Source organism: Natator depressus, chromosome 28, assembly GCF_965152275.1.
Source record: "Natator depressus isolate rNatDep1 chromosome 28, rNatDep2.hap1, whole genome shotgun sequence".
In the NCBI taxonomy this organism is placed as follows: Eukaryota; Metazoa; Chordata; order Testudines; family Cheloniidae; genus Natator; species Natator depressus.
This window is the reverse complement of record NC_134261.1, coordinates 13,045,902-13,068,705: the sequence shown is the minus strand read 5'-3', so window position 1 is coordinate 13,068,705 and position 22,804 is coordinate 13,045,902. Positions and strand designations below refer to the sequence as shown.

General features: G+C 48.1%; 1 protein-coding gene, 1 long non-coding RNA gene and 2 other non-coding genes across 6 annotated transcripts in view; 1 reads left to right on the top strand and 3 right to left on the bottom strand.

Moving 5' to 3' along the window:
• The window catches only part of LOC141978902 (uncharacterized), a 92,460-nt gene extending 76,778 nt beyond the window's left edge, over window positions 1-15,682 (top strand). Inside the window, exons 3-6 of one of the 3 annotated variants that reach the window (XM_074941260.1) lie at window positions 467-593; window positions 5,834-5,947; window positions 6,441-11,821; window positions 12,501-15,682. In XM_074941260.1, the coding sequence (XP_074797361.1) occupies window positions 467-593; window positions 5,834-5,947; window positions 6,441-7,861 (1,662 nt within the window). In that variant the 3' untranslated portion in view covers window positions 7,862-11,821; window positions 12,501-15,682. Of the gene's footprint in view, window positions 1-466; window positions 594-1,352; window positions 1,385-5,833; window positions 5,948-6,401; window positions 11,822-12,500 lie in introns of all 3 variants that reach the window. The other 2 variants (XM_074941259.1, XM_074941263.1) reach the window with 2 other exon arrangements.
• LOC141978942 (uncharacterized) lies at window positions 2,448-22,113 on the bottom strand. The gene is made up of 3 exons (XR_012636445.1): window positions 21,481-22,113; window positions 5,807-5,939; window positions 2,448-4,395 (listed from the first exon to the last, which is right to left on the bottom strand). It is a non-coding gene; the product is annotated as an uncharacterized LOC141978942 (long non-coding RNA).
• Window positions 20,711-20,792, bottom strand: TRNAS-GCU (transfer RNA serine (anticodon GCU)). Its single transcript has one exon. It is a non-coding gene; the product is annotated as a tRNA-Ser (tRNA).
• Window positions 20,972-21,043, bottom strand: TRNAG-UCC (transfer RNA glycine (anticodon UCC)). Its single transcript has one exon. It is a non-coding gene; the product is annotated as a tRNA-Gly (tRNA).
• Window positions 22,114-22,804: the final 691 nt, after the last annotated feature.

The window sequence follows — 22,804 nt, the reverse complement described above, 5'->3', positions numbered from 1 at the left end:
CCACTACCATTGTTAGGATTAATTTTGTACTTAATATACTTTAAAAAAACTTCCTTCTTATTTTCATTGATTGATCATTACCAATTTTCTACAATTCTGACCTTCTAACTTATATTCTTTACTATTGACTTCCCCTTTCTTCCGTATATTTTATTTGGAGTGTGTTGGGATTCCTACCAGGGAGCCACCAGCAGGGTCCAGAGACAGCCCCATCTCCTATATCAAGCTCTGGCTAGTAGATGGTATGTGATAGAAGGAGGCAGGGTCTTCACATTTATCAGCTGGGGGACACAAAGGTTCTGTCTTTCTACCCTCTGATGCCTCCTGGCCTCTCTAAGCAAGGTATGGTGGGACTCTGTTAACATGTGCCTCCCGGACCTTCAATTTACCTGGTGCTGCTGTTCAGTGAATAGTGGGGTTTTGACTGGGGCAGCAGGTCCTGAGTGTTGGACTCTTTCTCTTTTAGGGGCTGGTGACTTTTGAGGAGGTGGCTGTGTATTTCACCAAGGGGGAATGGGCTCTCCTGGATCCCACTCAGAGAGCCCTCTACAGGGATGTCATGCAGGAGAACTATGAGACGGTGGTCTTGCTGGGTAAGGAGTCCTGTCCCGTCGGTTAGTAGAAGCTGTGGGGTCTCTAAAGAACCTGAGAAGTAATAACTTTATACCTTTATTCATCATATAAGTTTTGGCAAGTTTCCTTGCCCACCTTTTTTTGCCTGATCTCCCACACATTAGTATAATTTTTGGACATGTGCCTTTTTGGTGCTGTCAGTCATTTTAAAATTGCATTTAATATATCCTTATTGGCTACATTAATAACTGGTCTCAGAGTCGCAGCCGTGTTAGTCTGTATCCACAAAAAGAAAAGGAGTACTTGCATCCAATGAAGTGGGCTGTAGCTCACGAAAGCTTATGCTCAAATAAATTTGTTAGTCTCCAAGGTGCCACAAATATTCCTTTTCTTTTTACATTAATAACTGTAGCTTTTATGCCTTTTCCTCATTTTAAGAGGAAAATATGCTGCCTGTAGAATTCTAAATTAGGTAAATAGGTGTATGACTCATGCATGGCTTGTGTGACAGTCAGACGAGCTCCTCTTTTGATATGAGAGTGTATAACATTGCCATTCAGGACCCCACAGGTGAAGGGAGAACAGAGCTGTGGGAGGGGAGCAGAAGGGGAGGAGTAGATAATTCTGGGTGCCAGGACATGGGGAGGGTGTGTGCAGGGTTAGAGCTAAGAAGCAGCAGGGAGGGATGAGGTAGTGAGAGACAAGGAGGGAACACAAGAAGTTCCCAAGGTTCCGGGAGGTGGTGCTGGCTGAGAGTAATGGGACGAAGGGGAGGGCAGTGTGGAGGAATAGCACCCAGGCAGTGGGCTGGGTGGGTCAGTGGGAGGGAGGAGATTTTTAGGGATCTTGAGCTGTGGGGGATCCCAGACCTTTAACCCCGAATCCCTACCCAAGCCTTGTGGCTTTAGAGCCTACACTCCAGTTTTATTTCTGTTCAGTTTTACTTCATTATACATTTTTTTCCCCAAATATATTATTTTAACTCTTGACCTCCCTCCCCATATACCCTCCCCATCTCTATGCACAGCAACGTTGGCCACCAATCCTGAATCCTTGCTGCATTCCTCCCTCCCATGGCAGGGCCGCTAGCCAGGCACAAATGGGCACTTTGTTGATGATGTCACAGGGTGGTAGTGTAGCCTGTACCATCTTTTCACCTCTAAGGTTACGTATTGGGGTACAACTTGCCCTTGTCCATGGCGACTCAGATTTAATGGAGGAGATGAAATAGGGTGAAACACACAGAAACTTGATTTAATACAGACAGTTATAATTGAAAACATGGGCAAAAATCAATACGCCTAACGATTAGACTAAGATAAGTATAGTAAAGAGGGTCTTGCATGGTGCATATTTACCAGTTGTGGACACCGTTGGAAACAAAGATGGAGGGGCAAGGGAGACCATCAGAAGCTAGGCCCTGCTTTAGTTTACACTGTCTCAGGGACCCGACAAAATGAGAAAATGGTAACTAGGAGAGGTATTTTATCCCCTTCTTTATGGAAATAGTACGGCTATATACCATATCTGCTCCTTTACTCTGATTACAATAATGTCAATAGCTGCCCCAACCCATATGTGGCCTTTGGGAAGTCCATAATTAGGCATCAAGCATTAATACTCATGATTTACGTCACTTATTTCTTAATAATTCTAATATATGAATGCAGTCCAACTGCTAAGATACTTCATAGCAACCTAATAACTAAAAAAAAAAAAAAGGAGGACTTGTGGCACCTTAGAGACTAACCAATTTATTTGAGCATAAGCTTTCGTGAGCTACAGCTCACTTCATCGGATGCATACTGTGGAAGTGAGCTGTAGCTCCGAAAGCTTATGCTCTAATAAGTTTGTTAGTCTCTAAGGTGCCACAAGTCCCCCTTTTCTTTTTGCGAATACAGACTAACACGGCTGTTACTCTGAAACCTGTCTAATTGCTAAAGATGCCCCAAACTTCCTTCTTTCAGAATCCTGTGGTGTGTTGCACCTGTTTGTGGTTACTCATTAGTCTCTCAAGATGAGGGTGCAAAATATCTGACCTGGGATCCTCTCCTTAGGCCTATTTAGGTAAATCCCAGACTTCAGCATAACTACTCCCACAAAGCCTCCACCTAATATAAGGCCCTCACCTGTAGCAGGCTTAGGCTATGTCTACACTTCCACGGTAAGTCGACCTACATTGCGCAATTCCAGCTATGTGAATAACTTAGCTGGAGTCGATGCATCTTAGGTCGAGTTACCGCAGGGTCTACTTACCTTACTCTTCTCATCAGGGGTAGAGTACAGGGGTCCACTAGACCTGCTACATCGACCACCGGTGGATCGATCTCAGAGCTTTGATCCCGGCTGTAGTGTAGTCCCTGCCCTTAATAGCCCATTTATTTATGTTTACCTCCTTGCTCCTCCATGCATGTTCCAAGCTGATGAGCAATACTCTGATCATGACATTTTACCTCTAGCGAGTATAAAATTGACCACAAGACATGAGACTAGGTCATAGATCATAAAATCAGGTCGGGGTCAACAGGAGTGAGAGTTTGGAAAGAGTCTTTTCCCCCTTCTCTCCATCTGCAGCAGCCACAAGCTGTCTTCCCTCCAGGCTCCTCGGATCTTTGAGCCTGGCCCTCCTGAGTTTGCGTGGCCCAATTCTTATTTCTTACATTCTCCTTTTCCGGAAGAATTAGAGGCTTTTGCTCCTGAATTTTAGTGTTTAATTCCCCAGCCTTCTCTACACACTGGGAGAGTTTCATTCTCCCTCCATTACACCTGAGTCACTAGATTTCCTAATTCCCCAAAATGTGCTTCTGCGATGTCAAAGTTCTGGGGTAGCTAAGCCTTTGACCTGCTTCCATGGTCGGCTCAAGGAATGCCCTCTCGGGTATCAGGCCTCTATCCAGCCCCTCTCTATGGGTAGGAAACCACATACCTCTCCTTTTTGACTAGAGTTTGAGGATTGCAGCTTCTCCTCCACTGTGTTCACTGGACTAACCTCCAGTTCCTGTACTTTGCTTTCTCTCCAAGGGCTGTGAGCAGTGTGTGTGTGTGTGTGTGTGTGACTGAGCTAGGAATTTTGGTGGTACTTGTATGATGCCAATATACACCTCAGTTTCCCTCTGTGATTGGTATTGCTATGATTATAAAGAGCAGGAGACATGAGGTGTTTTGTCATGTAGCTGTCGTGGGGTGATATGAATGGGTCATTAAGGACTGGCTGGGACCAACCTACATCAGTGGAATACCCGACAGAGACAAGGGAATAATTCTCACCTCTCTATGGGAGGATCTCCACTTCGCTGAGTGAAGCATACATGGACTTGTTATGTTTTTGGGAGCAGTAAGAACTGGGCTTGCAGATACAGAGAGCCCTACCGGAGCAAAGACAAATGGACAGGCACAGTGAAAGGAAACCAAACTGTTTTCTACAGCAGGATGGCTCAGGGGCATTGGCCAGCATGGACTGTATTGTCTTCTTCGCTTCCCTGTCCTAATCTAAGGGCTTTCCAATGCTGTGTTTCAGTTGACTAATAAACCCTGCTGTGTTTTAAAAGTCTGCCCAGTGTCACAGGAAAAACTTGCTCTGTGCATTGACTGAGGAACAGTCTCTGAAGAGGAGTGTTGTTCAGCTGGACTTGCTGGGCAGAGCTCACAGGTTGGAATAGGAGTGTTGAAGCCAGAGGCTCAGTCTCAGATGTTGAAGCTCCATGGCCCATCCTTGTGGAAGAGTGGGACCTCTTGGGGGTCTCGTGCACTGAATGGGCAGCTCCCAAGGACTGTTTAAAAGCCAGGGCATTGCAGAGATCCTATGGATCCATGACCGTGTGCCTGATGGGGAAAAGATATAAAACAAGAAAAGGATCTAAAAGTGTATTTACCATCGCCCCCTCATCAGTCCTCATGGGAATCCCTGATCCGTTCCAAAGTGTATTAAAACCTTCCTTAAAGGCTTACCTCTTGGTTATCAGGTCATGTCAGTTTTGTTACAAGGCTTTCCATTCACCCTTCCACTTCTCTGGTTCTTGTCACGCAGACAGCAAGCAGCAAAAGACCAGAAGTCCGAAGCACAGATAATGCGATGCTTATTGGGGTTAGTTTCCAAGCAGGCATATTGCAAAGTCCTTCACACCAGTTGCGCTTATCTCTGTACGCCGACAAAGCCTGTTTCCCCATGTTCCCTTCCCAGCTCTGACACCGCAGAGCATTTTCCCTGTCTCCCTTCCCAGCTCTGATGCCGCAGAGCCTCGCCTGTGTCCCTGTTCCCATTTCACCCCTCTTAACCAACATGATTCCAGTTTCCCTTCCCCCTCCTGTTTGACCCCCATATAGTAATATGCTCAGCTATACCTTAACCAATCGTACTGAAATTTAACTAACCAATTCCAACATATTGTAACATAATTCTCTAACCAATTATATCCCACTACCCTAATTAACTTACACCTAGCAAAATTAATTACACAACAGACAGAAACACTTAGAGAACTAGACTGATTAACAAGGTAAAAATGGTGGCCATAAAGATAAAACAATACAGAAATGAGGGTTTCACAACCATTGGTAAGTGATTTCTTGCCAGACAGGATGCTATCAAACTACGTTTTCTTTAACCATCTTAAGATCTGTTTCTTTATCTGATGGTGATGGGCACCATCTGGACAGGATCGTCTTCCTAACAGCCCAATACCACCTTATTTCAACGTGACTCGTTTGGGATATGAGGATGTGACCGTATGCTTCCCAGCTTTTGGCTGCCCCATCTGCTTAGCCAAGGGCCTTCGTCTGTGGCCTTGTTCTTAGGCTATCCTAGTGAGAGAAGGCCCATACACAGGCGTACTGTGAGTTTGATTCTTTGCTTTTACACCCCTGTAAGTAGCTAAGTGATAAAAATACACCTAAGTTCTTAATGTGTAGACTTTACAGGCAGGCTTGAATATCTATATTCTAACAGTGGGTTCTACACCTTCCCCCAATCTGTGCCTGTCTTGTCTATTTAGATTGTAAATTCTTCAGGGCATGGGCCATCTACTATTCTCTGTACTTTCCCTAGTATAATGGTGACCCACTGTTAGTTGCTCCTTAGGCACTAAGGTAATGAATATTATTTATATAATAATAATAACTATCCTGCCACTTTGAGCCAAAGAAGATGGCCTTGGGATGTTAGTGCTTAAAAAATGAGCTGGGATTACAACCATGGACTGTTCTTTGTGACAAGTATCCCACAAATTCCACTGACCTCCATTGTTTTCTTTGCCTGGAGTAGGGTTTCCAATTTCCAAACCTGATGTGATCTCGCAGCTGGAACGAGGGGAAGAGCTGTGGGTCCCGGACCTCCAGGGCTCTGAGACAGAAGTGCTCCCAAGAGCTTCCTGCACAGGTGAGGAATTACTTAAACCAACTCAAAAACTGTTTGGGAATGCAGGAAACGTTTGGGATGCCTTACAAAGACCTTGAGCTCTCCAAGTTCAGGATTGTTCCCTGCAGAATGGAATCATTCTGGGAGATTTAATTGGGGATTGGTCCTGCTTTGAGCAGGGGGTTGGACTAGATACCTCCTGAGGTCCCTTCCAACCCTGATATTCTATGATTCTATGTCACTCATGGCTTCCCACCTCTTCTGACTGACAATTGGCAGAAGGTCCCTCTCCAATCTCACTTTCCCCTGAGGGTTCTGGTGAGATGCAGACCAAAACTGATCCCTTCCTCTCTCCTGTGAGGAAGGGTTTGGGGAAAATCAGCTCCTGATAGGTTTGATCTCTCCCACACATATTTTGGTTTGTTCATCCCTTTTTCCATTCCTCTGTCTGAGATTTCCTTTCTTTCCGGTACAGGGAGTGACCTATGTCTGGATTCTCTCTGTCTCCCATCAGGTGATGGGAGGGTGAGTGAGAATGAGGAGGAGAAACCCCAGCAGGAATATGCTGAGCAAGTAGAACCACATGGAACGTTATCAGGAGGATCCAAAGGGAATGATTCCAGGAGTTGTGCACTCCCAGAAAAAGCAAAAGCCTGTGAGACTGAGCAGAGGCCAGAGGAAAACTTCAGTAGCCACTCAGACCTTATTATATTTGAGAGAATCAACTTGGAAGAGACAAGCTACGCATGCCATGAGAGTGGGAAAAGCTTTAATCGGAGCTCAGACCTTCTCACACATCAGAGAACCCACACTGGAGAGAAACCCTACATGTGCTCTGAGTGTGGGAAAAGCTTCGATCAGAGCTCAAACTTTATCACGCATCAGAGAACCCACACAGGAGAGAAACCTTATGGATGCTCTGAGTGCGGGAAACACTTCGTTGACAGTTCAACCCTCATCTCACATCGTAGAATCCACACAGGAGAGAGACGCCACATATGCTCTGAGTGTGGGAAAAGCTTTAGTCGGCATTCACACCTTATCACACATCAGAGAATCCACACCGGCGAGACGCCCTACACGTGCTCTGAGTGCGGGAAAAGTTTCAATCAGAGCTCGACCCTGATCACACATCGTAGAATCCACACAGGAGAGACACGCTACATGTGCTATGAGTGCGGGAAAAGATTCAGTCAGTTGTCTGCCCTGATCACACATCAGAGAATCCACAGAGGAGAGATGCCCTACACGTGCTCTGTGTGTGGGAAAGACTTCAATTACAGCTCTGCCCTGATCACACATCAGCGAATCCACACAGGAGAGAGGCCCTACACATGCTCTGAGTGTGGGAAAACCTTCAATCGGAGCTCTAACCTTATCTCACATAAGAGAATCCATACAGGAGAGAAGCCCTACACATGCTCTGAGTGTGGGAAAAGCTTCAATCAGAGCTCGACCCTTATCATACATCGTAGAATCCACACAGGAGAGACTCCCTACACATGCTCTGAGTGTGGGAAAAGTTTCAATCAGAGCTCGACCCTTATCACACATCGTAGAATCCACACAGGGGAGATGCCCTACACATGCTCTGAGTGCGGGAAAAGCTTCAATCAGAGGTCTGCCCTGATCACACATCAGAGAATCCACACAGGAGAGATGCCCTACACATGCTCTGAGTGTGGGAAAAGCTTCAATCGCAGCTCTGCCCTGATCACACATCAGCGACTCCACACAGGAGAGAGGCCCTACACATGCTCTGAGTGTGGGAAAAGCTTCAATCAGAGCTCAAACCTTATCTCACATCAGAGAATCCATACAGGAGAGAAGCCTTACACATGCTCTGAGTGTAGGAAAAGCTTCAAAAATAGCTCACACCTTATTAGACATCAGAAAATACACATGAGACAGAACTTTTACAAATGCCTTGATTAGGGCTGGGCAAAGATTATTTTTTTAAATCACATTTTCTATTTCTCATAGTGATCTGTGCACCATGGTCTCTCAGCTCGCCCAGATCAGTTGCCTGCTTCTGCCTTTTGCAGCTCACCCTTCTTTGGGATCAGTCCTGTGATCTTTTCTATCAACTCCTTTCCTTTTGAGTTGTAGCAGTGTGTATCCCTCCAACCAGGAATATTCATCAGCTCCCGGAAGGAGAGAGAGGTTTCATTCACAACAATGTACCTGAGATAATGTACACTGTGCCTTACATCCACTAGGACTGTACATGGCGTTGGCTGCTCAAGTGAGTGATCTTGGTGTGGAAAGACAATTATAGTGGTAGAGCAGAGGCAGCCCAGGTGCAGTGGTTGGCATTAGCTTTCCCCTTGACCTGACCTAAACTCTGTCACTTTTTCTAGTCTAAACAAACCCTGAGCATCATGGTTATACTGTTCCCCCATTTCAAAGCAATTGTTACTCATCAAGTTCCCCCTTCGGTAACAAATGGTTTCATTCCCAGTTGCTCTGATGTTGCTTCAGGTTGATAGAGAGCAGATATTTTTACTACCATTTTCCTCCCTTAAAATATATTGAACTATAAAAAAGAGCAGGGATAGGGGAAAATGTCATTTGCCCTCTGTAACAGCAGAAGAAGATAGGGTAAATCAGAGGGATTCCCTTATTCCCCATCACCATCCCAATCACCCCTGTTGTTTAATTGGTTATGTCAATATTTTTTCTAAAGGGCTGGGAAGCGGATTCCCTAGTAAATCATAGAATATCAGGGTTGGAAGGGACCTCAGGAGGTCATCTAGTCCAACCCCCTGCTTAAAGCAGGACTAAATGATTTGGAACTAAGCAAAATACCCATGCATTTGGCTCCCAAAGCAGTTCTGTCCAGGCTGTGAAGGAGGTCGCTCCTGAAGATACCTGCTTCCTAATCAGGTGCATGTTGCCTATTATTTGGGAAACCGAATACCTATCTAGGTAGAGATGGGAAAAATGGAAGTGACATTCCTGTTCTGCTCACCCCTGGGACATGCTGCAAACGTGTAGAAAATGAAATCCATGTGGAATGTGATAGAGCTGCAGAAAGACACCTATTTTTAATAGATACCTGACATTTGATGTCTTACAGGGATTCTAAGCAGCACCTGAATTTAGTCCCTAATTTAAATCTGTGTCACCAGATTAAAGGAATAAAAGGGCATATTTGGGGGAGTTATACCTCACTATTGCTACTGATATGTTGTGTGGTTGGTGATGAATTCTATGCCAGAGAAGTGTAAAATTACTCCAAGTAAGGTCAAGGATTTCACAAGAACTCACGTAGAAATTGCAGGTACTAGGGGTTGATTTTCACCCCAGAGTTGGAAGCTAGGTGACCTGTGGCCCAGGTAAACTATTTTTAGGTCCCTGCTCCCTTGTTAAGTGGCATTGATCACACTCCTAAACAATGCCATGATTACATTGGGCACAACTCTCTTTTACCATTTGGATCCAAAGTTTCATGAAGCAGAGAGAGAGAGAGCTGATTCCTTCAGAGCCATTCCATGCCTATGGGTCCCAATCTGGCTGCCTTGTTGGACAAGAAGCACTTCTATGCTGGGCAAATGATGGTAGCCAATGAGGGAATATATCAAATTCCAAATTCAAATTGTAGGATATATGAATGCTAAATCCAGAGTCTGTAGTTTGGTCTCTTAGTTTTGCTATTAAGTCTAATGCAGTTGTATCACTTCTTCTCCTGCTGCTACTTTGAAAGATTAGAAAGTGTGAAAATAGAGCACAGGTGGTTTTTCCTCATGATGCAGCCTTCCCACGTAATGTGAGACCCCTTCCACCCACACTTATGGGAGAAGATCCAGGGAGAAATGAACTCTCAGAAATGGAAGGCTCCTAGGTAACTGTAGAGCGTGACTTCACACAAAGCTCACTGGGTGGAAATGGGAATCAAGAGAAAGCTGCCCTATAGGTTTATATTTTGTAATCTTTGAATAAGTTGTTACCAGCAACAATGAAATTTAACATGAAATTAATCAGTGTAATGTAAGAGGCTGATCATGTGATAACTTGCAGTGTTACAATAGAATTCAGGTTTTCTTCTAGTTCTATCCCTGCCCCCTCCTACTACATAGGAAATGGTGGCTAATCCTGAAGTTAAAACCTCACTCCAAAGGAATTAGAGTGGGGGAATATGTGAGAGAAATAGTATGTATGAGAATAGAGACCCAGTATAGACTGTAATTATTTCTATTTAAAATGGAATTTATTATAATAAATTTTAAAATAAATCTTTCCTGAAGAGGAAACTTACTTGAGACAAGATGTGTAGCCTTTTACCCAGTTAGAGGGTAACAGCCACAGAGTTCCCCAGGGCTCTTGTTTGCAAAGCAAAGATGTCACATCAGGCAGGAGATGTCAAGATCTAAACTGGTGATGGGCGTGTGATGGGAGATTTTCTGGGTTATTTTTTTGGTTTGGTTTTTTAATTTAATTTTAATTTTGCAACCAGTTACTTTTATAGGTGCTGAAGACCCTTTTCCTTTTGAGAACAGCTATTTAACCATCAGGCCTGGCTCTGGAAACCTCCCCAAAGCTGGCCTTGTGTGTCTTTTATGTTTGATATCTTTGGGGTTCACACATCCACACTAAGTGCGGTTCACAGCAACGGATACTTTGAGAAACCTGCTGGGTGAAGCAGGCCTTTTCCAAAACGACATTGGCCCAAAGTCTGCCTCAATTCAGCTGGATTGGAACAGGTCTGTATCAAAGGAGTGGTTCACACCTGATTTGCCCAGAGACCTTGGGGGAGGTGTGGTAAGATAGGGGAAATAGGAATAGACACCAAAAAAGTTAAATGTAAGGGTGAAAGAACTTCACCTTGCAGATCAACAAGCCTGTTCTTTTCATTCCCTCTGATGCATCTGGCACTGGTCACTCTCAGGTAACACACTGGGCTAGATGGACCATTGGTCTGACCCAGTATGACCAGTCTTGCATTCTTGTGTAAGCCATCTAGGGCCTTGTCTACACTGGCAAGTTTCTGCGCAGTAAAGTAGCTTTCTGCAGTGTAACTCCCAAGGTGTACACACTGCCAAGCCACTTAGTGCGCAGAAACTGCAATTGCAGCTCTGTAAAAAAAAAAAAAAAAAAAGCCACCCCGATGAGAGGTGTAGAGCTTTCTGTGCCAGGACTATAGCGCCGCGGTGCAAGTGTAGACGCTCTGGTTGATTACAGTGCTGCGATTGGCCTCCGGAAGGTGTCCCACAATCCCTGTTCTCGCCTCTCTGGTCATCGGTTTGATCTCTACTGCACTGACCGCAGGCTACCAACTGTGAACCCCACCCCTTAAATTCCTTGGGAATTTTGAAAGTCCCCTTCCTGTTTGCTTGGTGACACATGCAGTGGTCTCAGCGCATCTTTCCAGGTGACCTTCTTGGAGCAATGCTGAGCTGCTGGGCCTCATCAGCATTTGGGGAGAGGAGGCTGTCCCCTTCCAGCTGTGCTCTAGTTGTAGGAATGATACCGATGGACAGATTTCACGATGCATGAGAGAAAGGGGCCATGACCAGGACACACTGCAATGCAGGGTCAAAGTGAAGGAGCTGTGGAACGCCTACTCCATGGCATGGGAGGCAAACCGCCGCTCCGGTGCTGCACCCACGAGCTCCTGGTTCTACAAAGAGCTGGCTGTGGTAATCAGTGGTGACCCCACTTCCACTGTGAAGGCCACTGTGGATACTTCAGTGGCTCACATGCCAGTCGAGAGTGGACCAAGCCAGGAGGAGGAAATCCTGGATAAGGATGTGGAGGCGGAGGGATCCCCAGAGGCAGAGGATGAACCAGAGGTCAGATATGCATGCAGCCAGGAGCTCTTCTCTACCCCGGAGAAGGATAGCCAGCCACAGCTGTCAGAACTTGGTGAAGCGCAAACAGGAGAGGAGGCCCCTGGTAAGTGGCTTTGATCTTGGGAATCACTTGAAGTGAGTTCTTGGGAGCAGGAGGGTTGCAGAAAGCAGGCTTGTGTCTGTATGATGTGTGTACCACCACATGCCCAGTCTGAGTGGCGGAACAGGGTGATAATTGATTCCCTCACTTTATGGGAATCTGTGCCAGAGATCTCCATGAAACTCTCAAAGAGATACAGGGCAATCCGCTGCTGCAGGATCTTTGGCAGAGCTGCTTTGTTTCTTGCCCCATTAAGGGTAACTTTCCTGCACTACTCTGCCACCACGGGAGGGGTGGAGGGGCGACCCTTGCTGCACATAGGTGAGCTACATAAGGAACAGGGTGTACGCCACAGTCTTGGAGAAGACTCTTGATTCTCTGCTCACCCTCAGCAGCGAGATATCTTCCATAATGAACACAGCCTGTGGAAAATGTGGGCACAGGAATGATTGTAAGGCCCCCCCCCCCCCCAGTGCTGTCTCTCCCCAAGACCCACGTGCCCAGTGTACAGTACGGCCCCTGCTGTTACCACTTTGGGGGTCTTGTGGCTCATGGGTGCTTGCCTGGGTTAGCCAGTTAGGGACAGGTATGTGAATAGTGGCTGTGTTTTAAATCACTGCGTCAGTGGTCTGTGTGTTGCAAACAATACTGCTTCTGTAAAATGTGCATTTTGGCTTCACAGATATGCCCTTGGGAGCCCAACCTCCCTCTTTGTTATCACCGGCTGGATGGCTGCTGAGAATTAGAAAGCGGCCATGAAGAACTAAAGAGAACTTTGTGCATGAGGTCATGATGCACTCCGCGGCTGAAAAACAAGAATTAAAGGAGTGACCGGACAGCGAGAAGAGGGACGTAAAGGAGAATGGTGCGCCAGAACGAAGCCATGAAGCGGCTCTTAAATCTTATGGAGTCCCAAGCGGTCATGCTCCAGGCACTACCAGCACTGGAAACCGAGGAGCTCTGTGACCGCCCTCGCCTGCATCCGCTGTTGCAAAACTCTTTCCCATGCATCCCCCAGACAACGCCAACACACTCTTATTAACCTTCTGGCTCCAGTCTGTACCTGCTGCATTCCACTCCTGCCTCATCACAGTCCAGCCCTGCGGATGCTCAGTACCCAGTGCACTCAACACCTCTCCCTCTGTAGTTTATTCCTGATGAAGTACGGTACCCGCTGCACTGTACTCCAAAGGATAAGGTTGCATATGATACCTGGGCATACACAAATCTTTAACCGTCCCTGGACCCCACCTCCTCATGGGACCCTCTCTTTCCCCATCCCCCACAGTGCTGATGTGGTGGTGTTGTTTTTCCCTCTCCTCCGGTGGTTGCTTTTTAATAAAAGAATAGTTTTGGTTTGAAAGGAATCTTTATTCCATTAATGGAAAGCAAACAGAGCCTTGCAAAGAAACACGCAATTTTCTTAAACCTTTATAGTGCATCTATCACAATCACTTCTTAGCATTACAAGCACTGCACTCCCGTGCATATCAACAAATGTTAGTGGCTTTCAGCTTCAAATTGCTGCCTCAAGGCATCCCTGAACCTTATGGCCCCACGCTGTGCCCCTGTAATAGCCCTGGTCTCTGGCTGTTCAAACTCAACCTCCAGGTTCTGAGCCTCAGCAGTCCAGCCCTGAGTGAAGCTTTCACCCTTCCCTTCACAAATATTATGTGGCTTACAGCACGCAGCTATAAGCATAGGATTATCATCAGCCAGGTATAGCCTTCCATATAGGCAGCGCCAGCAGGCCTTTAAATGGTCAAAAGCACACTCAACAGTCATTCTGCACTTGCTCAGCCTGTTGTTGAACCGCTCCTTGCTGCTGTCAAGATGCCCCGTGTACGGCTTCATAAGCCACGGCATTAAAGGGTAAGCAGGATCTCCCAGCATCACAATGGGAATTTTGACTTCCCCTACAGTGATCTTCTGGTCCGGGAAGAAAGTTCCTGCTTTCAGCTTCCTGAATAGGCCAATGTTCGGAAAGATGCATGTGTCATGCCCCTTTCCAGATCAGTCTGCGTTAATGTCCCTGAAATACCCGTGGTCATCCACCAGTGCCTGGAGAACCATAGAAAAATACCGCTCGTGATTAATGGACTTAGTGGCTAGGTAGTCAGGTGCCAGAATTGGAATGTGTGTGCTATCTATCCCCCTCCGCAGTTTGGGAAGCCATCCACAATGTCACACATGTTCCCCATAGTCTGTCTTTCAGAGCAGGATGAAATTTATGGCCCTGCACACTTGTCAATACACGTCTAATGGCCAACTTTCCCACTCCAAACTGGTTAGCGACTGATTGGTAGCAGTCTGGAGTAGCCAGCTTCCACAGTGCAATTACCATGCTCTTCTCCAGTGACAGGGCAGCTCTCATTCTCGTGTCCTTGCGCTGAAGGGCTGGGGCGAGCTCATCACACAGTCCCATGAATATGGCTTTCCTCATCCAAAAGCTCTGCAGCCACTGCTCGTCATCCCAGATGTGCATGACAATGTGATCCCACCACTCACTGCTTGTTTCCCAAGCCCGAAAGTGGCACTCCACTGTGGTCAGCACCTCCATGAATGCCACAAGCAATCTCATCTCATAGCTACTACACATGGCAAAATCAATGTCGAACTCTTCTTACCTTTGTAGTTTTAGGAATAACTCCACTGCCGCTTGTGATGTGGTAGTAAGTGTGGAATCCATTCCTACAGACCAAATAGGCAAAGCACGCAGTACACAAATCATTGAAAGGTGGCGCCAAATATGGACAGAAGTACAGGGATTGCCGAGATGGGAAGCAGTGCATCACGGGGCATTCACGGAGGTGCTGACCACAGCGGAATGCCGCTTTTGGGCTCAGAAAACACCTCCCTCCCACCTTCCCACAACTCTTAGCGGCAGAAGAGAGTGCACCGCTCCACGTACCGCTATAGTGCCGCAAGTGTGAACACACTATTGCGCAGGCAGCTGACAGTGTGAACACACAATAGCGGTTTCCCTTCAGTGCTCTCTGAGCAGCACTGTAACTCCCAGCGCTATAGCTCTGCCCGTGTAGACACAGCCTCAGAGAGACTGAGTGCCAGGATCCCAGCACTGTTCCCCTCTGGGGAATGAATCACAACGTCGACAGGCTATGCAGCCTTCACTAGTCTCCCTGTACCTGACAAGCCTGCTAGCCCAACGTGCCGCACCATCTATGCCATTACCTGGTTCCTAAACTGCAGCTACGGTTCCTGCTCCAGGAGACTCCAAAGACCGAGAGGTGCAGAGATCCAACCCCTTATAATCTCAGAAACATTTTGTTCTTTTTTCTATTTTTTGTCTGATTCTTTTTATGAACTTGGAGACCTCCCAGCCTATCTATTAGATTGGGGGGAGGGTGGTGTGCGTGTGTGTGAGAGAGAGACTAACTAATGTCTCTCTAAGGTCTGTATGTGTTTTGGGGTGAGAGGGCGAGTTGAAGTATTAGCTACGCAATAGTGAAATCTAAGGAGAAAACTAATTAGCTTTGAGGTTGTAGGCTAAATATAAGCAATAATTTGGTTTTGGTATTGAAATATTCAGCTGGCTAAATCTGGGTTGCATTGCCTGGGTAAAAATCTCTGATTGGGGTTTTGGCATCACTAAATATGCACCTGCCTCCTTGGGTTGCTCTTTTAGGATTTATAAGGGTTGATTTTCTGCTGTATTAATCTGGTGGTTTGATTAAATTGATGACTTGATTCCAACATAATATCCTTGTTGACTCATTGATTTACTGATTTGACCTGAACTTTATCACAGCATTTTTTAACTCTTAGCTGAGTGGTGTCCACAGTCATTTAGCCTTCGTGATGGGAGCTCTTGGATTTATTTGTTCATGTTAATAAAGCATGTAACTGGGATATCGAGTCATTTCTTTCAATAAGCAACCAGGGCTGGAACTTGTATTTGTATATTTCCCTTTAATTCACTCTCCATTTTCTTCATTTTATACTCTTCTAAGTTAAGGAATGTGCAGCAACCAAAATGGACGCAAACCTGTTGCTGCCCCATTCTGTGCCCATCCAGCAGGAGTATAGAAGAAACATCTCCTGGAGAAAGGATTGTAACACTGGACTGTAAATACAGATGCATGTTCCCAAGGTTTGCTGTCTTTCTCAAATCGTGGCATAAGGGTGACACCTACAGCTGCTTGTAATCATGACTGGCAGGAAGGAGACACCTATGTGCATTCCCTTGGGAGGCAGGGGGATCTGGGAGACCTTGGATACTGGGGGATATTTACCCAGAGCGCAAGCGCAATCTACTCAGTGGTGATGCAGTAGAAAAGAGCTGGGCACTGCTTTCCCCACTTATTTCTCCTTATCCCCTTTCGGTCTCTCTCTCCTCTTTCCCCTTCTTCCCGTTCCCCCCCACCCTCTGGCAGGGAGACTTGGTCATTTCCCTGCTACCAGGGGTGCTCACTCTCCCATAGCTGGATTGGCCCCTGCAAGTGCTAATAGGAGCGAGAGCCTTGGTCCCAGTCAGTCCCTGCAGCGGCTCTGGGACACACAAAGGCAAGAGGAGGAGCAGAGATGGGGCTAGTTCCCACCTCAGAAAGTCCCTGGCCTGGTGAGGGCAGCAGCTGCAGCCTGGGTTGGGCTTGAAGGAGCCAGGAAGGGGCCAAAGGAGTGGAGGGCTGATAGGTAGGAAGCAAGAAAAACAAGGAAAAGAGCCGTGGGGCAGATCCCAGAAGCGGGGCTCTTTTTAAGGTGCGAGACACTGAAGGTACTGCTACCTCCGGTGTGAGCTGGGAGCCCGGGCTGAGCTCTGGGGTGCTGCTGCGGCAGGGACAGACTTTCACTGAAGCACTTTCTGTGCCCATCTGAGGTGTGGACTTTCTCCAGCTGGACCCAGTCCCAGGCTCTGCCGCCCCTGGCCGGGAGCTGCAGGCACCGGGGGCCAGAGAGACCCCAGGGCCAGCACTGGGCGGGCAGGACAGAGACTCCACACAAAGGCTCCGGGAGCAGCCGGTCTCAGAGCCCCTTTGGATCTGTTCCTGGGCGGGGAACGTGCCTGGGCGGGGCCTGGACAGTGATGGAGCCACTGCCCGCACGCGGCCTCAGGTGTCGTGTGAGAAACTGCCCTCTGTAGGAATTTGGTACTTAGGGTGCACTGAGCACAGTAACATCTGCTGAAGCCACTTCCCTTCACCCTGCCCTGACTTGGCATCAGAGTCTGTGGACTCCTATTTACAGGGATTTAAAAAGGGCAAAGGGGGCAAATCAGAAGAGGGGGTGGCCAGGATCTAAGGAGGGGGTGTCATAAGCATAGGAGTAGCCTAAATTTCTCCTTACGTGTAATGGGTTAAGGAGCCACAGTAATTCCAGCTCCAATTAGTATAAATTCATAGTCCAGAGGTTTGAGCAGGAAAGAGGCAAAATGGAGATGTTTCCAGGGTCTTTTATAGCTTCTGCCAAATGAAAGGAAACCCATTGTTCTAGTTTGAGGAAAATTACAAGTAAGAAGGTGGGGTTTGGAGTCACGTGGGCAAGTCTCATGTTTATGCATGGTTTGCTTAGGCCTTGTCTACTCTCCCAAGTTTTGTCGCCAAAACTGCCCAATGTCAACAAACTGCAAGTGTAGACACCACGCTTTGTTTCATCGCTTTAGTTGACTTTCAGGAGGTGTCCCACAATGCCCATCCTGACCGCTCTGGTCAGTGGTTTGAACTCCACTGCCCTGTAGCCAGGTAAACAACCATCTGTCCCTCCCTCTTAGAAGCCCCAGGAATTTTTGAACTTCCGTTTCCTGTTCGCTCGGTGTGGAGAGGTCTCATCACTTCTTCCCAGGTGACCATGGCGGATTATTGCAGCAAACGCTGCCCCGCCTGGACCACTGCGGAGCTGTTGGATCTGCTCAGTGTATGGGGAGAGGAGGCTGTGCAGTTCCAGCTGCGCTTGAGCCATAGGGATTGGGATACCTACTGGCAGATTTCTCTAGGCTTGTGTGAAAAGGGTTATGATAAGGACACACTGCAGTGCAGAGTGAAGATAAAGGAGCTGAAGCAGACGTACCATAAGGCGAGGGAGTCAAACCATCCTTCAGGTGCTGCACCTAAGACCTGCCGGTTCTATAAGGAGCTGGATGCTGTCCTCAGTGGCGAACCCACCTCCATCATGAAGAGGCCTGTGGATACTTCGGAGGGCACAGAAGCGGTAGAAAGGGGACTTAACCCAGACGATGAAGTCTTGGATGAAGAGGTGGAGTTAGATGAGGATGTGCAGCTCCTAGCGGAGTCGCCCGGTGGGGCAGGAAGCCTGGAACTGTTCTCCACTCCAGAGGTGTCTAGCCAGTCTCAGCAGTTGCTCTCCGGGGAGCAAGAAGCAGAAGAGGAAACGCCTGGTAAGTGGCTGTGGCCTGTGTAGTGCGGAGGTGGGTTCAGGGTTTAGAAATGTGAGAGGCTGGCTGTGTGTCTGTGAGCTGGACGTTTCCGTGTAGCTAATCGGTACGGTGCAACAGGGTGTTGATGCACACCGAGATCTCACGGGAATCCTCCAGAGAGATCTCCAGGAAAGTTTCCCGGAGGTAATCGGCAATCCTGTGCCAAAGGTTCTGTGGCAGAGCAGCTTTGTTCCTTCCCCCACTGTAGGAAACTTTCCTGTCTCATATGCACTTTTCATAGACGAGTCCCTTCAGTATTATTAGGTCAATACCATCTAGTCCTGGTGACTAATTAATGTTTAAATTATCAATTTGTTCCAAAACCTCCTCTATCAGCACCTCACTCTGGGAGTTTTCCTCAGATTTGCCAGCTACAAAGAACAGCTTAGGTGTAGGAAAGTCCCCCACCTCCTCTGCAGTGAAGATTGATGCAAATGATTCATTCAGCTACCCTGCAATAGCCTTGGCTTCATTGTGAGCTTGTTCAGCACCTCAATCATCCAGCGGGCCCACTGACTGTCTGGCAGGCTTCCTGATGCTCACGTACTTCAAAAAATTGGTGTTAGTTTCAGTGACTTTTGCTAGTTGCTCTCATTCTTTTTTTGGCCTGCCCAAGTATACTTTTACACTTGATTGGCCGAGTTTACGCTCCTTTCTATATTCCTAAGTAGGGTTTGACTTCCAATTTTTTAAGGATGCCTTTTTTGCCTTTAACTGCCTTAGCCGTGGTGGTATTTTTTAATCCTGTTACTGTTTTTTCCCCCTTTCAGGATACACATTCATTTTGAGCCTCTATTATGGAGTTTTTTAAAAGTTTCCCCATGCAGCTTGCAGGTATTTCACTTTTGTGAGGGTTTCTTTTAATTTCCCTGTAACCAGCTCTCTCAATTTGGTATAGTTCCCCTTTCTGAAGTTAAATGCTACCACAGTGGGCTTCTTTGGTATCTCCCCCCTCACAAGGACATTCCATTTAATTACATTATGGTCTCTATTACCAAGTGGTTCAGCTGCATTCCCCTCTTGGACCCGATCCCGTGTGCCATTTAGGACTAAATCAAGACTTGCCTCTCCCCTTATTGGTTCCAGGGCTAGCTTATGTAGCCATTAATGGTTCCTAAAAACTTCATCTCTGCATCCCGTCCTGAGGGGACATGTACCCAGTAAATGTGGGGACAGTTGAAATCCCCAATTATTGAATTCTCTATTTTATAGCCTCTCTAATCTCCTTATATCCACATATCTATTCAGGGGACACCATCATAGGGCCTAATCACATCAGCCACACTATCAGAGGCTCGTTCACCTGCACATCCACCAATGTGCTATATGCCATCATGTGCCAGCAATGCCCCTCTGCCATGTACATTGGTCAAACCGAACAGTCTCTACGTAAAAGAATAAATGGACACAAATCAGATGTCAAGAATTATAACATTCATAAACCAGTCGGAGAACACTTCAATCTCTCTGGTCACTCGATCTCTGACCTAAAAGTCGCAATATTACAACAAAAAGACTTCAAAACCAGACTCCAACGAGAGACTGCTGAATTGGAATTAATTTGGAAACTGGATACAATTAACTTAGGCTTGAATAGAGACTGGGAGCGGATGAGTCATTACACAAAGTAAAACTATTTCCCCATGTTTATTCCCCCCCACCCCCACCCCCCACTGTTCCTCAGACGTTCTTGTTAACTGCTGGAAATGGCCCACCTTGATTATCACTACACAAGGTTTTCTTTTCCCGCCCCCCCTCCCCCCCACTCTCCTGCTGGTAATAGCTCATCTTAAGTGATCACTCTCCTTACAGTGTGTAGGATAACACCCATTTTTTCATGTTCTGTGTGTATATAAATCTCCCCACTGTATTTTCCACCGAATGCAGCCGATGAAGTGAGCTGTAGCTCATGAAAGCTTATGCTCAAATAAATTGGTTCGTCTCTAAGGTGCCACAAGTCCTCCTTTTCTTTTTGCGAACACAGACTAACACGGCTGCTACTCTGAAACATGTCCCATTGAGTATCCTCATCCCACCAAGTTCAGTCATACCTGTGTTTATCCATCTCCCCATTTAAAACCAGGCATTCAAGGATACTCATGTGAGAATTTAGCCTTAGAATCATAGAATATCAGGGTTGGAAGGGACCTCAGGAGGTCATCTAGTCCAACCCCCTGCTCAAAGCAGGACCAATCCCCAATTTTTGCCCCAGATCCCTAAATGGCCCCCTCCAGGATTGAACTCACAACCCTGGGTTTAGCAGGCCAATGCTCAAACCACTGAGCTATCCCTCCCCCCAAAAACTAAAAAATACAGGATTAGAGAATTCTTTTAGAAATCTGGTATTTAGACATTTTATTTAAACCCAAGGGGGGGGGGGGAGAGGGCAGGGTCTGAGTTCCTGAAACAGTTTTTGTTTGCAGGAAGCAACTTGGTTTGGTCTGTCATTGAACCACAGGGGGATGGTTGTTTGTTAAGGAGGGGAGAAGACTAAATGCATCCGATGAGGATGGGATTCGAACCCACGCGTGCAGAGCACAATGGATTAGCAGTCCATCGCCTTAACCACTCGGCCACCTCATCTGAGCTAAAAATAAACCAAACATTGTACTACAAGAATGACTCCAACAGCACCTTTCTTCCTCCACTGGGTGTTGAATGACCTGCTGGGATTTGGGACATTAATTCTCTCATTCCATTGATAAACTGATACAGCGTGACTGAAATTAAACCAATTCCCGGCCAAGAAAAGAGCACATCCCTGCATTGGCCGGGAATCGAACCCGGGTCAACTGCTTGGAAGGCAGCTATGCTCACCACTATACCACCAATGCCTCTTGCATTTGTACAGAACAACCTGTCACATTTGTCAATATTTAGTTGTCTGCCTTCATGCGATGGAATTGAATAGGACTCTTTGTCATTTGACAGTTTCTCTTCAGCTACTACCTCTACTTTATGAACTTCTGTCCTCTCCTCTTTAGTAGGATATTCAGAATCCCCATTCAGCGATCCTCCCCTAAGCGATGGCTCTGTCCAAACCATGTGTTCCTTCACACCTATTGTCGTTCCCTCAGCCCTTAGTTTAATAGCCCCTTTATGAACTTTTTAATTTTACATGCCAGAAGTCTGGTTCCATTTTGGTTTAGGCGGACCCCATCCTTCCTGTATAGGTTCCTCCTTTCCCAAGAGGCTCCCCAGTTCCTAATAAACCTAAAACCCTCCTCCCTCCACCATCATCAAATGATGAGCCAAAGAGATTGACACTCACCTGTGCAGCGTCCAGCCATCCGCCGTCCCAGGAACGGGTTGGTTCAAGAGGACATGCCATGGCCATTAAACCTGAGCTGTATCCCGCATTTGAGTCTGAGCCCTGTCACTGACAACTTTCTGACAACGTGCGTCGTGGATTTTTCTTACCCTCTGCAGGCGTTTCTCTTCGAAGTCTTGCCTTGACACCAACCTTTGTCGTCGCAACACGGTTTTCAAGGGCCCTCAGATTTACATGGAGATATTGGACGGGTCGCTACTTGAGGGTTTTGAGAGCATTGCTCTGTCGAGGACAGGTGTGAAAAAAAACCACTTCCCTGCCTGACGGAGGTCGCTGGCAACAGCTCCAGTGTAGACAGAGGGTTCAGGGTGGCAGCCGTGTTAGTCCGTAGCCGATTTCCAAGGGCTCTCGGAAGCGCAGGGAGATGGTGGACGGGTCGCCAGTGCGGGGCCTGCAGAGCCTTGCGGGAAAGACAGAAATCGCCTCCCTGCCTGAGGCAGCGCGCTGGCAAGCGCTGAAATGGAGACGTGGTCGCAGGGGCCAAAAAGGGCCGTTGGAAAGAAATCCAGGCCGTTAAACGGCCGCAAGCTACAGGGGAGCCACAGCCCCGCACTGCCGCCGCCTGCCCTTCCGGCGGGGGGGGGGACGGAGAGGGGGGCCGGTGGGACCCGGGGTGCGGTCGGGGGGAGGGGGGGCGCGACGCCGGGCGGTGGGGCTGGTCGGACCCGGGGGGGGGGGGCGGCACGGCACGCCAGGCGGGGCGGACCCGGAGGGGGGGGTCGGACCCAGGGGGGGTGGGATGCGGAGGGGGCGGGGCCTGGGGGGGCAGTTGGACGGGGGGGGGGGCGCGGGACGCGCAGGGAGCGGGGCTAGGAGGATGGTTGGACCCGGGGCCGAGGGGGCGGGTGGACCCGGGGGCGGAGCCGGGAGGACGGTTGGACGCGGGGGCGGGGCCGGGGGGACGGTTGGACCCGGGGGGGGGCAGGACGCGGAGGGGGCGGGGCCGGTTGGACGCGGGGGCGGGGCCGGGGGGCGGTTGGTTCGATCCCCAGCGGGCGGGACGCGGGGACACCAGAGTTCGCCTGAGGCGCGGGAAGGCGCCGGCGGGGGCCGGGGCCGGGGGGCGGGGTCAGGCTGACCCCGGGGCCCGCCCTGCCCTGGGCCGGAGGAGGCGGAAGCGGCCCCCGGGGCAGGCTGGGAGATGTAGTGCCTGACTCCCTCGGGAGCGGAAGTGACGTCAGAGGGGGAGGCGGAGCCGGGCTGGGCTCGCGCGGGGCCGGGGAGCGGTTGGGGCCGTTGGAGCTCTGGGCATGCGCAGATCGTG